Source organism: Stegostoma tigrinum, chromosome 24 (assembly GCF_030684315.1).
Source record: "Stegostoma tigrinum isolate sSteTig4 chromosome 24, sSteTig4.hap1, whole genome shotgun sequence".
In the NCBI taxonomy this organism is placed as follows: domain Eukaryota; kingdom Metazoa; phylum Chordata; class Chondrichthyes; order Orectolobiformes; family Stegostomatidae; genus Stegostoma; species Stegostoma tigrinum.
The window spans coordinates 35789479-35803880 of record NC_081377.1 but is presented as its reverse complement, the minus strand read 5'-3'; the positions used below and the strand labels follow the sequence as shown (position 1 = coordinate 35803880).

The following is a 14402-nucleotide window of genomic DNA, read 5'->3' as shown; positions in this document are numbered from 1 at the left end:
ATAGTACCTGGCACAATCTTAAGAATGTCCCAGAGCATTTTACAGACAATTAAATACTTAAACACAATCAGCACTGTATCACAAAGCACATCTGCAAACTCCCACAAACCAATGATTAATGGTGACCTGATAACGCTTCTCAATTCTTTCATGGTATATCAGCATCACTGACGTGTGTTTCCCATACTCAATTACATTTCAGAAGGTAGTGGCAAGCCATCTTCAGCTACTGTATTTCATTTGGTGTGGATAATCTTACATTGCTGATAGGAGTTTCAGGATTCAGAAATGGGCTTGCTCTAGGGTGTCAGGTGGCGAATTATTCACCTAGGAATTCCCAGATTCTAATCAGTTTCTACACCAAGGGTATTTATATGCCCGTTTGAGTTCAATTTCTGCTTTATTAATCAAATAAACTTTGTTTCGGAATCCAAGGAAACTTCCGTACTGGCTAGGTCTGTCACACAAGTAATGGGTCACAATGGAAAGAACACAAGCGCCAAGCAATCCAAAGATGTATACTCAAGAATAAAGAACTGGGTCTTTGAAAAAAAAAAGATGGTTTAAATGGATTTCTGCTATCTGGATGAACTGAGTTCTAACCTGTGACCTTGCTGAATTCTTCCATAATGTTTTCCTTGGTCTTGTTCTTTGGAATTGAGCCAACAAACAGTCTGTTGTTGGCCACAGAAATACAAACTCCAATGTGTTTACCAGGACGGATTTCATAGTTATCACACTACAAGAGAAAAGACAGAAGTTCAACTTGCATTAATATTTACAGCATGGCTCTTTCCAACCTGATGTATCAAGCGACTTTTCAATGGAAAGATGCCACTTTATTACACAATTGAATAGAAAAAATGTTTAAGAATTTGCATTACACACAAGTTTGAAATGTTCTTAAATGCATGGAATTTAGAAGCATAACACTAAAAAAAAGTTACCAGTTTAACAGCCTCCTGTGCTGCATCCTTGTTGCAGAAAGTAACGAAAGCGTAGCCACGGTTCTGCCCAGACAGGGGATCCATCATTAGTCGCAGATCCCAGATAGAGCCAGCTTTCTCAAACAAAGGAACGAGTTCATTTTCATACAAATCCCGAGGAATCTTCCCAACAAATACCTGAAGTTGAAAAGTATGCAAATTTGTAAATATAACAAGAAAAGACATTGCCATGCTTTGAAGTAGGTTTTGGCACAAGGAGTAACAAACATGCTGCAAATTAGATGAATACGGCCTCGTTTTAATGCCCATATGCCTTTAACGGAAGAATAAAGTAAAAGATAATATTGTACAAATCCAATCTCTTATAATTTGCCTATCCTATTATTTCTACTTTTGCACTGATGATGTGAAGATAAAGCTATGCCAGTATTCAAAACAAAAAGAAATAGAAAGCAATGCTGACAAGATGAAACAATGTGGAATGAAGGGAACGTCAGTGCGTTTTCAACTCAGGAACGGACTAGTTGAGTCCATCATTCTTAGACAACAGACATATATGTAGATCGGATTTACATATCTCCAGCATAGTACTTGACCAATACAATAAAAGCTGTTTTCTGGATCAGTCACCTCAGGTGTGCTTCAATCCTGTAGATCAGCTAACAAGTTGACAATTTTCTTTATGTTTACCAGATTAACTGCTTTGGATGTGGAATTAAAATTTCAGTTAGGACAAGGAAAAGGTTACTAAAACTTATTGTACATTAGCCAAGGTTTGACGTAAGCAGTCACGCATATATATTCATAAGTTGTGTCACCCCATATTATTCAACTACCTTCATACCACTGGGCTTTGATTTATGTAGGGGTTATTCAGATGACAAAGACAGTCATGCATATCGACTTGGACTGGGAGACCATAGATCAGTCAACACTTCAGATAGTTTTATACATCTAAGTAATTTAGTGTTTTCGTTTAAAAACCAAATTCACTGCCTTCCCATTCAGTTTACAATCCTTGTATAAACAGTGATTTGAACTAGGTTAACTGCTATTTCAAAAGGTGTTTACAAGGCAGCTAAGTTTTTCCTATTTTTTAAACAACTTTTAAATAATAATTTGAATCTTAACCTTGATTAAGTGAGACTTATTAACACTTTATCAGCCTTCAGATGTGTTTCCATTGCCAAAAAAATGTATGTCAGGAGAGGAGTTTAAAATAAGGGATGCTCCTTTAAGAGTTGAAGTGAAATTTCTTGTGAGGGTTAATAGCTCTTGGAATTATCTTCCAAGGGGCAGAAGTTGATCATATACTCAAGGCCAAATCAGACAGATAGCCGATCAACAAAAGTTAGGTGTTATGGGTAACATGCAGAAAGTAGGAGTTAAGACCATATTCAGATAAGCCATGATTTTATTGAATGGCAGAGCACTTATTTCTTATGATTCCTATGCTGATATGCAGCACCATAGGTGGAAGCAATCCTCATAAGTCTATCAAATAGTCATGGCTCGTGGCCACATGGATTATCAGGTAAATTAAGTACATTTTCACCTGACTGAATCAAACAGCATCACTTGCTCAAGTCCCAGAGTTAAATTCTCAGTCCAAGATTTGAGCACGAACTGTCAGATGACACAAAGTCAAAGCTAAAATTCAGACAATACATCCTTCATTCAATGTTATGCTGAAAGCCATTTGTCAGTGCGCTGACCAATATGCTTCCGTCATCTACATTTCAAAGTATATAAACTGTTCCAGACTATTGTTTGGGGAGGTGGTACAGTGGTAATGTCAATGAACTGGTAATCCACAGTCCCAGACTGATGTTTTGTGCACAGGGTCTTGTGGCACAGTCGTAATATCCCTCCCTCTGCATTCTAGTCCTATCTGAGTTGTTGTATTATAACATATCTGATCAAGTTGATGAAAGATCACAAAAGTACAGTTTACTCATGTTAATTCGAATGTTGTTCTTCACTCAAACATTCAAACTATCCACCAGTTACAATTAAAGTTATGAATTATGTTTAAAATTAAATACAATTTTGCAAACTTAACTTAGTACTGGCACAAAAAAAAGTAGCGTGAAGGAATTGGGGAAATTAAGTTACTTGTTGGATGCACTAATTCTATCCCTTCAAAATATTATGCATTTCACTTTCATGAACTTTCTGCATACTTTTGTTTTATGAAGAATATTGGAATGAGGAATACCCAGTTCTCCCCAGCAACAGGTCAATTACAAGATGGAATCCCTTAACTTGTACATTGCAACACGTCCTGGGAAAAAAAAAATCACTGTATCAGTTCAAGAGTTTATAAGGCTGATTCCTCATTATTGGGCACTGACCTCTGTTCCAATTCCAGGTTGTGGACCCGAATGCACATTTTCAGGGGGAGGACCACCATACTTCCTTTGCCCTGTTGTTACATCCAAAGTGTAGCCAGTCCGTTCCAAAAGTGCCTAAGTAATCATTAACAATTCACCAAGAATTTAATATCACCATATATTAAACAGCTATGGTTAGCACCTAGATTCTTTCACACATTAAAATTGTAAATACACATTAATTGCAAATTAACACAGTTGTAGTCAAACCAACTGAGTAATTACTACCATTTGCATTTTTTAAAAATCAAACAGGTTTGATTTATCCCAAACATCCAGGGTGTTTGTGTTTCAGTCGTCTCCTGAATCTAGGTAGGTTTACATTATCCCAAGGAAACCTTAATCGTCTCCTAACTTTTCAATAACGTTAGTAACCTCAATGGACATTTATCTACATTCTTAAATTTGAAGCAGTAAACCTAATTAAAAAGATCTCAGAACCAAATATTTTGCCTCATGCACTCAAATTCTATTCCTAACTATCGTCCCCCAGCTTGCTCATCCTCCAAGTCTACAAAGTCTTTCATCATGATACTTGAAATTTTTATTGAATCAAACAGGATTTTTTTGTAGATTTTGGTCACAATTGCAGTATTGCGTATCTAGCTATTCCTGCCAAAGATAGCAGCAAGCTAGCCGGTAGATTACCACAGCTAATTTTGACAAAGATTTTCACGAACAGCCAATACCTTAATTTTTGACTCATCTGGGCCCTTCGTGGCATCTTGTACTTTGCTACCTTGCTTTTCCCGCTGCCTGTAGGTCTTCATTACTCCACACAGAAAGGCACTTTTATTCTGAAAGGAAAAATTGATACCAATGAAATGAAATTCTAATAGTGGATGAAAGCACGATTTCTAATTTATGTCAAAGGCAAAAGATTTTATTTCATGACATCATATATCATAAACTGTACTCCTTTATCTGATTTCTACCCTTTGCCCTCCATAGTATCCGTTCCTTTAAAATGTTTTGATGGCTTCTTCTTGAGATTTTGTATCATCCTTTAAACTATATGAAATTAGAGGAAAATAAAAATAAATTCTCTTAATTTCTCAGTTGTCAAAAAATCAAAATGGTTTCTGCACACCACAACAGATCAGAAGTTAAAAAGTGCACTACCAGTTAGTTACCTGCACGTGAGATAGGTCACTTTCCTTAAACTGCTGCAATACAGAGAGTGCTCCTTCCTCATTGAACTCCCTGAGCGCATCAATAGCTCTCTCATCAAGATCAGCATAAGATACCAATCCTGCAAACAAAATTTAAACCTTAAAATGAGAGATAAGCAAATATTAAATGTATACCTATTCATAAGAAAATGCACCAATTTCAAATCTATTTCCAAAACTTATGCATCTAGCTACAAGTTCGAGAAATAAAAGTGAAAAATAATGGCATTAATTATGTGCCTTACCCAAATCTTCAAAAAAAAAGTGTGGATATGCTTTGTGAGTGTTTTGTCACCATTTCCAGCTATAAGTATATAGTTCCAAGACATTTTTTGTGTAACAACAAGCTTCTTACGCTTAGACATTCGTGTATTTTAAAGAACAAAGCTATGAAAACATAGGAATACCTTCCAGGGCATGAGGAATGAAACAAGATACAAATATAATCAGACAATTTTACCTACAATCATGTACACTAAAACTCATTTTATAAACAATGTAAACCACATGAAAGCAGCTACACATTCCGCTGGATCCAAGAGATGGAAGCCATCTTACACACAATTCAATCCCCGGCAACACTGCAGTTAATCATCTAAAAACAGTATTTGATTGCACTTAGATAGAAATTTGAGGCCCATCATTAAGCAGTAAAACAGAGCTAGAAACTCAAACTGTATAACAGTTAATATGGACAGCCCTTGCAGCACTAATCAACTAATCAGCATGATTTTTTAGCAACTTTCTTTGAATGTTCAAAATGGAAGGCAAAAGGCTGCAGAGGTCTGAGCCACTCAAACTTTTAAAGCATTCTGTTTAACACTGCATTTACATCTCAGTTACTAGATACTCCTAACCTGCAAGCTCAGGCTCATGACCAACACATTCTAAAGATGTTTTAGTTTTTTTCTTTACATCACAGCATGCTTTATGATCAAGTAAATAGTAACAATCGATTTAGCTCCACCTCTGGGGGAATAATGATGAAATTAGGAGGATATACAGTAGATTATATCCTCTGGGCATTTGATTTTATGCCAGTTCAAATTAAAAAAGTACTGTGCATCTGGAAGCAGATTCGTAACAGGCACTAAAAAAATGCTGCACAACTCCCTTTCATGGTTCTCTTTGCAATAAATTAAGACACTGGCAATTTAGGTAGGACTTAAATTTGGGAAATATACTAAACTGTAAAGCATTTTATAATATACACAGAAGCGCAGACACAATAAAACGGTTCAAACTAAGTGCCTACATTTTTCATTTGCTATGTGTGTACACCTTTCAAAAACCTAGGAAGCAACAGCAAGCTTGTTTCATGCATTTAATTCTATGGACAGTGAATATCATCGCCATGGCTTTACTACTTGAATTTTGAGTCTTGCATAAACAAATCACAAAATTGTGCACCACCAATACCAATACAAATGCTGACAGAAATTACACACAGCAGTCTCTTTTGATTTCAACAAATGCATCAAGTGTCAAATCCACCTCAAATTTGTTAACAGCAAGTCAGGAGTTTCCCAGTTACATATCATTTTCAGGTTAAAGCAATACTTTGGACTACTAAAACCACAGGTCAGGGCATATTATACCTGTTTGAAAGATATCATCTAGCCTTTCTGCTACTTTCTGTGGCAAGCCAGCATCTATTAGCACCTGGTAGTGTTCTGAATGGGTGACAGCAGATGAGGTATCCATGGGTTCTTCCTCCTCCTTCACCTGCGCTGCATTTCCATTCACCTCAGTAGCCATTTCTAATTATCGCTGGAATGAAAAAAAATACTTTTAAGACCATTTTTTTTTCCTCTGCATATTAGGTTGTCACAAGGCTTTATTGCTAAATGCTATGTAAACGCAGGGATTTGGAGTGGTTCAGAATAGAATGCTGATCCTTCACCTCTGGGACCAGATTTAAACCCACCCCAGATAAACAAGATAGAAGTTCCATCTATCCTTAAAAGGTGGTAAGTGAAATGGGTTTGGGCATTTTCCAATGGACTCAAGTCCATAATGCAAAAACTGCCCACAATTCACCACTCAGAAACGGAGATGGCTAGTGCAGGAAATGGAAATGTCACGCTGGTTCAGTAGGGGTCCTCTGATCTTGGAAGTCAGGCACCTGATCAAATTTGCAGTGAGTAAGCTCACTGTTAAAAATTCAGTTGGAACAATGCCCGACCTGATGGTGCTTGATGCTGGTACTTGGAACAGAGGAAAAATCTTCCAGTACAGTTATTTCAGCAAAGATGCATCCAAAGCAGTTATTAACCCTTACAGTAATAATGTAATGTAAAATAAATCTCATTACCCCTGCGATCACTCACAGTGACAAGCAGAAACAATTGATTACTAATTCACTACAAATGCTAATACTCAATGTTTACAAGTTAAAGATCCGAGACAGCAGGATTTTAATTCCATCTCAAATACTATAATTCCAAATTGAAACAAGAATATTTCAGAATGAATGCCTGTTTCAAAAGAGCTTTTTTTACCCCCTCAAATGAATGCAAATGTAAAAGGCACTACAAATCTTAACACAAATGCATTCCTTACAGCTACCAAATCCCTTACAAACAGTGTTGCTCCAGTGTTGTTTTGAAAATGCTCATGCAGGTCAACAAGGGCAGTCAAAAGTGAAGGTGGAGCCATTTAGGATCCAAAAGGAAATCACCTTCAACTGGTAGAAACCATGACTAAAGTACTGAATGTGTACTCTGCAACTATTGGTGAAACCGATCTTCTCTTCAAATGAGAACAGCAACACCAGCACAGTAAAAGATGGTTAGAACAAATTCTACAAAATAGATTAAAAAAAAGGAGAGATTCTTAAAACACTATCAACTGGAACTGAAGACACCGCCCCAAACAGATAGGGCACACATTACTGCAAGAAGTAGTAAAAACAGAAGTTATTCTGGCACTCTCTCTCACTCATCCCTCGGTATGAAAATGGTGCCAAAAGCCTGAAAGGCTGTAAAGGTTATGTATGCACTCATAAAAAGATGAAACCGGCAACTGCAAGACAGTCAACCTAATAGCAGTTGTTGGGAAAATAAATTTCCACAAGGGAAAAGTATGTAATAATTAATCGCAGCCAGCACAGTTTTGTAAAAGACCATGCTGGCTTAAAGACATGACCAAATTTTTTCAATGCAATATGAAGAGAATTGGTGAAGGTACAGCAGCTAATTCCATGAACTTCCAAAACAAGTTAAATGTAATGCTGCAAAATACCTGGCAAGCAGAAGTTAAGCACTTGAGGTTGCAAGGGATATGACCAGAATGTGCATACTCTGGCTCAAAGGTAGAAAGCAAAGTTGCATTTTTAGGTTGGAAGGAAGCATACAATGGGTCCCTCAATCATCACTACTAAATTAATGCATGGCCATGTCTGCACGTGTGTGTGCACACGTGTGTGTGTGTGTGTGTGTGTGTGTGTGTGTGTGTGTGTGTGTGTGTGTGTGTGTGTGTGTGTGTGTGTGTGTGTGTGTGTGTGTGTGTGTGTGGGGGGGGGGGGGTGTCTGTGGAGGGAATTTCAAAGTCTCCAAATTTTGACCAATAATGGAAATAATGAACAGCAAACAGAACAGTCAACAACTTCAAGGGGACAATGACTAGTAAAATGGGCAAACAAAACAGCATGCAAAGTTTAAATACAAACTGAAAGAACTGCAGATGCTATAAATCAGGAACAAAAGCAGACGTTTGGAGGAAGAGTCACTAGACCCGAAACATTTGCTCTGATTTTTTCGCAAAATTTAAAGATACAGGCATTCATTTAGAGGAAAAATTAGATGATAAATGATACAACCTGGAACAGAATGCAGGAAGAGAGGTCTCAAAGCGGGCTTGACAAGCTGGTGTTTTGGAGTTCCTTGTTTTTAAGGAGTACAATAACAAAAATGGTATATTGAAACCTTTAAAAATAACCATGACCAGCCCTCAGCTAGAGTTGGGTATCTAATGTTAGGTGCCACATTTCAGGGAAGAATGCCAAGGTCTTTGAAAGGATGCAGAGATTTATAAGGATAGTATCAGGAATGAGGGACTTCAATTATGCGGACAGGCTCAAAAAACTGGGATTGTCTTCTTAAAGCAAAGAATGTTTAAGGGAAATCGGATACAAAATGTTCAAAGTAGTAGATTTGCCAACTTTAGGTACATTTAAGTCGTCATTGGATAAGCATATGGACGTACGTGGAATAGTGTAGGTTAGATGGGCTTCAGATCATTATGACAGGACGGCACAACATCAAGGGCCAAAGGGCCTGTACTGTGCTGTAATGTTCTATGTACAAGCAGGTCAACAGCACAAATGAGGGAAATCCCAAACAGCAAAGTTGATAAACAGAAGACAGAGATGAAAATGTGGAACTTTTAAAATCATAAAGGGACAGGGGGAAAAAAGGCCAAGGGAGGTAAAATGGGAAGCCCTTTCAAAAAACAGATACCACATGCATAACTGTCCACTTACTTTCTGAGCTACACCATAAATGAATTGAGGAAGAGGTATAACCATGTAAAGAACAATGGGATCTCCAAGTATAAAGTCATTTGCTTACTGGGAGGGGAATGCTTGCATAAACTAAATTTAACTACAGTACTCACACTTCATTTGCATAAGTTTTTTTTAAGATACTAAGCAGTTAACACAATTATTAACTGCTATAATGCACAAAGCACACATGCAGGGTATTATGAACAAACCAGCTCCGGCTTAAGTACACCACAGAATAATTTATGAGCTTCAGGAAACTTAAACAGAAACAATTTTCTTATAATTTGCATTGATAACACTTCAACAACCTCAAGATGTCTTAAAGCTTATCAAGGCCAGTTGATCAGAGATAACGGGAACTGCAGATGCTGGAGAATCCAAGATAACAAAGCGTGGGGCTGGATGAACACAGCAGGCCAAGCAGCATCTTAGGAACACAAAAGCTGACATTTGGGCCTAGACCCTTTCTAGACCCACATTTCATTATCAAGGCCAGTTGATTACTCATGATGACACAATCACATAGGGGAAAGTATGGCTTCCAATGATTGTTCTTTCAACAATGTATGGATTGACCACTACTGTTTAAGTGATTTAAAAAGAATGTTCCAAATGATGACAAATTGAATGCTCAAATGTGTGCATTACTACTCAAGCTATTGCAACAAGTACACAGCTTCCCAAAGCTTAACAAATGCAATCTGTACCATGGACAAACATGCAACTTGGAATTCATACAATCCAATTCAATGAAATCTTTATGAAATATATTGCATGGTAATTCAGATTGAACTCTCCAGACTAAAATTAAATTATTTAAAATGAGAAAACCTAGCTTTCAACACCAACGCCAGTAATACAGCAGAAATTGCAAAAATTCTCGTCTCCAAATGTGCCGTAATCAAGAACCAATCATTGGCAATTTCAAGAGATTCCATTTAAAAACTCCAAGCTTCAAACAAACTTGTAGGTAGTATCACATACATATCAACATAAACCTTTCAGGAGATTCATCCACTGCCTAAGCTAAGTGAAACACAGCAAGTACACAATCTTTCAAAAAAAACCAACACAAATTAGAAATCCCAATCATCATGGAAAGCCCATTGTTCTACCCTTATCCAAATCCTCTTTGTTGTACCCTAGATCGATGGAAATCACTTTCAAAGCAAGTAATTTTTAAGATTTTTCAAGGCGGGGGGGAGGAGGTGGAGAGATACATTTGAACTTTAAAGCACAGTAGTCAACTCATAACCTGCGCAGACAGCAAAAGCTTTTAGGACAAAAAGATTCCATTCAATGCTACAAGTCTCCCGACACATCTACGACCAAAAAGCCACTCGCTCTTATCACGAAGCCAAACTAGTTAATCCACGTGTACTAAAATGTTCAGCTCGGCCATGCGTCAACTCGGCACAACAATGGCCGGGCCACATGTTGCATCAACAGTAATCGAGCAAAGAAAAAAACTGTAATAGATAAAAACAAATATTTAAAAATGGAAATATTCAACAAGCACATTGAAAACTGAACTATTCTCTGCTAGAAGGGGAGGTGGGGAAGAGAGATGTGCAGGAAGTGTGCATGAAGCTTAATACTTAGGCTCTACTGCGTTTGCAACTATGGAAAAAAAATTAAAAATAACATTTGACAGCATCACGCAAATCTGATCCCGTGTGGCTTTTTTTTGAAAATAAAGCGTCGTTTGTCCTGAGTTAGGAAGACCAGGCGCCTTGAAGGAGAGCGAAATAAATAGGCGAAGTGAATATAAGCCCGAAGCGCCGGGGCCGTGCATACATTTAAAATTACAACAAAAGAACAAAAGCCCGGGTGGCGAGAATGAATATAAAAGTACACAGGGTCGCGGCGGGACCAGGAACACTGTAAGGCAATCCAAACGAAGAGGGAATAAAACGGGAGGCTGGAGTGGGAATTGGAGAGAGAGGGCCGAGGCCTTTCATTTTGAGCTTCCCAACAACAGCATCCACCCCTATCCCACCCCCCACCACCCACCAAACCTCGTCCTGTCCTCTCCCCTCCCCCTCTCTCCCGAAGCCCAGCTCCGAAAATGCCGCGGGTCCGACGGGCGTCGACAATCACTGGCGAATCGCAATAAAACCCGCGGGCTATAACTCCCTCCTTTCTCACCCCATCAAGGAAATAAAATCACACGCTCGGGCGCTCATACAGAGACCACCACCTGCTTCCCCCGCCCCCCCGGAAGGGGAAAAAGGGACAAAGTGCCGGGGCTGCGGCCTAGCGGGGCACAGTGAAGGCTCCGCGGGCTTCTGCTTCAACCCGCGGCCCCGGCTTTACAAACACACTCCTTCCCGCCGCCGAGCACCCCCGGCCTACCCCCTCACCTTACTCTCGGGGCTGCCGGTGCGATGCGGTTCGGTTCAGCTCCGCCACCCCGTTCCCGCGCTCCGACGGATTGATGTTTTAACGATCTATTTTATTTATTTATTTCCCTCGCCCTCTCCTCCCTCGCTCTGGTGGATCTCGCTAAAATGGCCGCGGCCGCCTCATGGATCCCGCTCCCGGCGCCGCACGGGGTTTCCCGGCCGCGGTCGCACGGTACGGGCCCCGCCCACCGTCACCCCGGGCAACGGCCGCCCCGCAACCGGCTGGCCAATCGCAAATCCCCACAGGAAAGGTTTGGCTGGGGGGGTGGTGTTTGTGTGAAGGGGAGGGGCTTTGTCCAATAGGATGCCGTGTTAGGAGGAAGTCGATGAAGGAGGACGGGGTATGAGTGATCAGGGATAATGGGAACTGCAGATGCTGGAGATTCCAAGATAACAAAGTGTGAGGCTGGATGAACACAGCAGGACAAGCAGCATCTCAGGAGCACAAAAAGCTGACGTTTCGGGCCTAGACCCTTCATCAGAGAGGGGGATGGGATGAGGGAACTGGAATAAATAGGGAGAGAGGGGGAGGCGGACCGAAGATGGAGAGAAAAAGAAGATAGGTAGAGAGGAGAGTATAGATGGGGAGGAGAGTATAGATGGGGAGGGGAATATCCGCCCCAGAGAATCCCCCTCGTTCTCACACACCACCCCACCAACCTTCGGATACAACGCATCATCCTCCGACACTTCCGCCATCTACAATTGTAACTGATGTCCATTTCAAGCCCACCGACTCCCACAGCTACCTAGAATACACCTTCTCCCAACCACCCTCCTGCAAAAATTCCATCCCCTATTCCCAATTCCTCCGCCTCCGCCGCATCTGCTCCCACGATGAGGCATTTCACTCCCGCACAGCCCAGATGTCCAAGTTCTTCAAGGACCACAACTTCCCCCCCACGGTGATCGAGAACGCCCTTGACTGCGTCTCCCACATTTCCCGCAACACATCCCTCACACCCCGCCCCCGCCACAACCGCCCAAAGAGGATCCCCCTCGTTCTCACACACCACCCTACCAACCTCTGGATACAACGCATCATCCTCCGACACTTCCGCCATCTACAATCCGACCCCACCACCCAAGACATTTTTCCATCCCCTCCCCTGTCTGCTTTCCGGAGAGACCACTCTTTCCGTGACTCCCTTGTTCGCTCCACACTGCCCTCCAACCCCACCACACCCGGCCCCTTCCCCTGCAACCGCAGGAAATGCTACACTTGACCCCACACCTCCTCCCTCACCCCCATCCCAGGCCCCAAGATGACCTTCCATATTAAGCAGATGTTCACCTGCACATCTGCCAATATGGTATACTGTATTCACTGTACCCGGTGTGGCTTCCTCTACATTGGGGAAACCAAGTGGAGGCTTGGGAACCGCTTTGCAGAATACCTCCGCTCGGTTCGCAATAAACAACTGCACCTCCCAGTCACGAACTATTTCAAATCCCCCTCCCATTCTTTAGATGACATGTCAGTCATGGGTCTCCTGCAGTGCCACAACGATGCCACCCGAAGGTTGCAGTAACAGCAACTCCTATTCTGCTAGGGAACCCTGCAGCCCAATGGTATCAATGTGAACTTCACAAGCTTTAAAAATCTCCCCTTCCCCCACCGCCTCCCAAAACCAGCCCAGCTCGTCCCTGCCTCCCTAACCTGTTCTTCCTCTCACCTATCCCCTGCTCCCACCTCAAGCTGCACCTCCATTTCCTACCTACTAACCTCATCCCGCCTCCTTGATCTATCCATCCTCCCCAATCTCTCTCCCCCCCCCCCCACCTATACACTCCTCTCCACTTATCTTCTCCTCTATCCATCTTTGATCCGCCTCCCCCTCTCTCCCTATTTATTTCAGAACCCTCTCCGAAGAAGAGTCTAGGCCCAAAACATCAGCTTTTGTGCTCCAAAGATGCTGCTTGGCCTGCTGTGTACATCCAGCTCTGCACTTTGTTATCTAGGAGTTCCATGGTGAATGGTAGGGCCTTAAGGACTGCAGTGGAACAGAGAGACCTTGGAGTTCAGGTGCAAGGTTCTCTGAAAGTGGAATCACAGATAGTCAGGGCAGTGAAGGCAGCTCTGGGCACACTGGCTTTGATCAGTCAGGGCACTGAGTGGAGAAATTGGGAAGTTATAGTGCAGTTGTACATGACATTCATGAGACCACACTTGGTATTATGTTCAGTTTTGGTCACCTTGCTGTAAGAAGAATGTTATTAAACCTGAAAAAGTGCAGAAAAAATTTAGACTGAGTTATATGGAGGGTTTGGACAAGTTAGGACATTTGTCTTGAGAGAGTAAGAGACTGAGGGGAGGGGAATCTTACAGCAGTGTAAAAGATCATGAGAGGCATGGATAGGGTGAACGCACTAAATCTTTTTCCTAGGGTTGGGGAATAGAGGACTAGAGGGCATCAGTTTAAGGTAAGGGGGGGGAAAAAAGGGAACCTGAGGGGCAATGTTTTACACAAGGTGGAATATGCCCCCAGCAGAAGTAGTTGAGGTGGGTACAATTAACTTTTAAAAGACGTTTGGACAAATACATGGATAGGAAAAGTTTACAAGGAAAAGGGCCAAGTGCTGGAAAATGAGGTTAGTGTGGATGGACATTTTAGTCAGCATGGACAAGTTTGGGCCAAAGAGTCTGTCTCCATGTTGTAGGACTCTGATCGGGTGTCCTGACTGGGGGAGATGGAATGGAGAGGGCATCCTTACTTACTGGGGGAAGGAGGGTGCTGTCTGGTGCCTGAACTGAATGAGTACTGTCTTCTGAAATTGTGTGTATATCAGTGAATTGGAGGGTAGTTGAGGGAGTGTGGAGATTGGTTAGGGATATAGAGATGTGCTGGCTGGGGTGTGGCGGTAGTGCAGATTGGGGAGAAGAAAGGAAGAAATAGTTTCAAAAGAAAAAAAAAGGCCTATTTTTGTTTCAAAGATATAGATGTCACGACCTAGGGCAGCATTTATTGCTTATCCTT

At 41.4% G+C, this 14402-nt stretch overlaps 1 protein-coding gene across 4 annotated transcripts in view; it reads right to left on the bottom strand.

Annotated features, from left to right (window-relative positions):
• The window catches only part of LOC125464865 (heterogeneous nuclear ribonucleoprotein R), a 35496-nt gene extending 23901 nt beyond the window's left edge, over positions 1–11595 (bottom strand). For 3 of the 4 annotated variants that reach the window (XM_059654347.1, XM_059654348.1, XM_048557723.2), the window contains exons 1-7: positions 11383–11595; positions 6111–6282; positions 4474–4592; positions 4030–4137; positions 3302–3415; positions 948–1124; positions 604–739 (exon numbers count right to left, since the gene is read on the bottom strand). In XM_059654347.1, coding sequence (XP_059510330.1) covers positions 604–739; positions 948–1124; positions 3302–3415; positions 4030–4137; positions 4474–4592; positions 6111–6270 — 814 coding nt within the window. In that variant the 5' untranslated portion in view covers positions 6271–6282; positions 11383–11595. The remainder of the gene's footprint in view (positions 1–603; positions 740–947; positions 1125–3301; positions 3416–4029; positions 4138–4473; positions 4593–6110; positions 6283–11382) is intronic. The other variant, XM_048557724.2, reaches the window with a different exon arrangement.
• Between the last annotated feature and the right edge of the window lie 2807 nt (positions 11596–14402).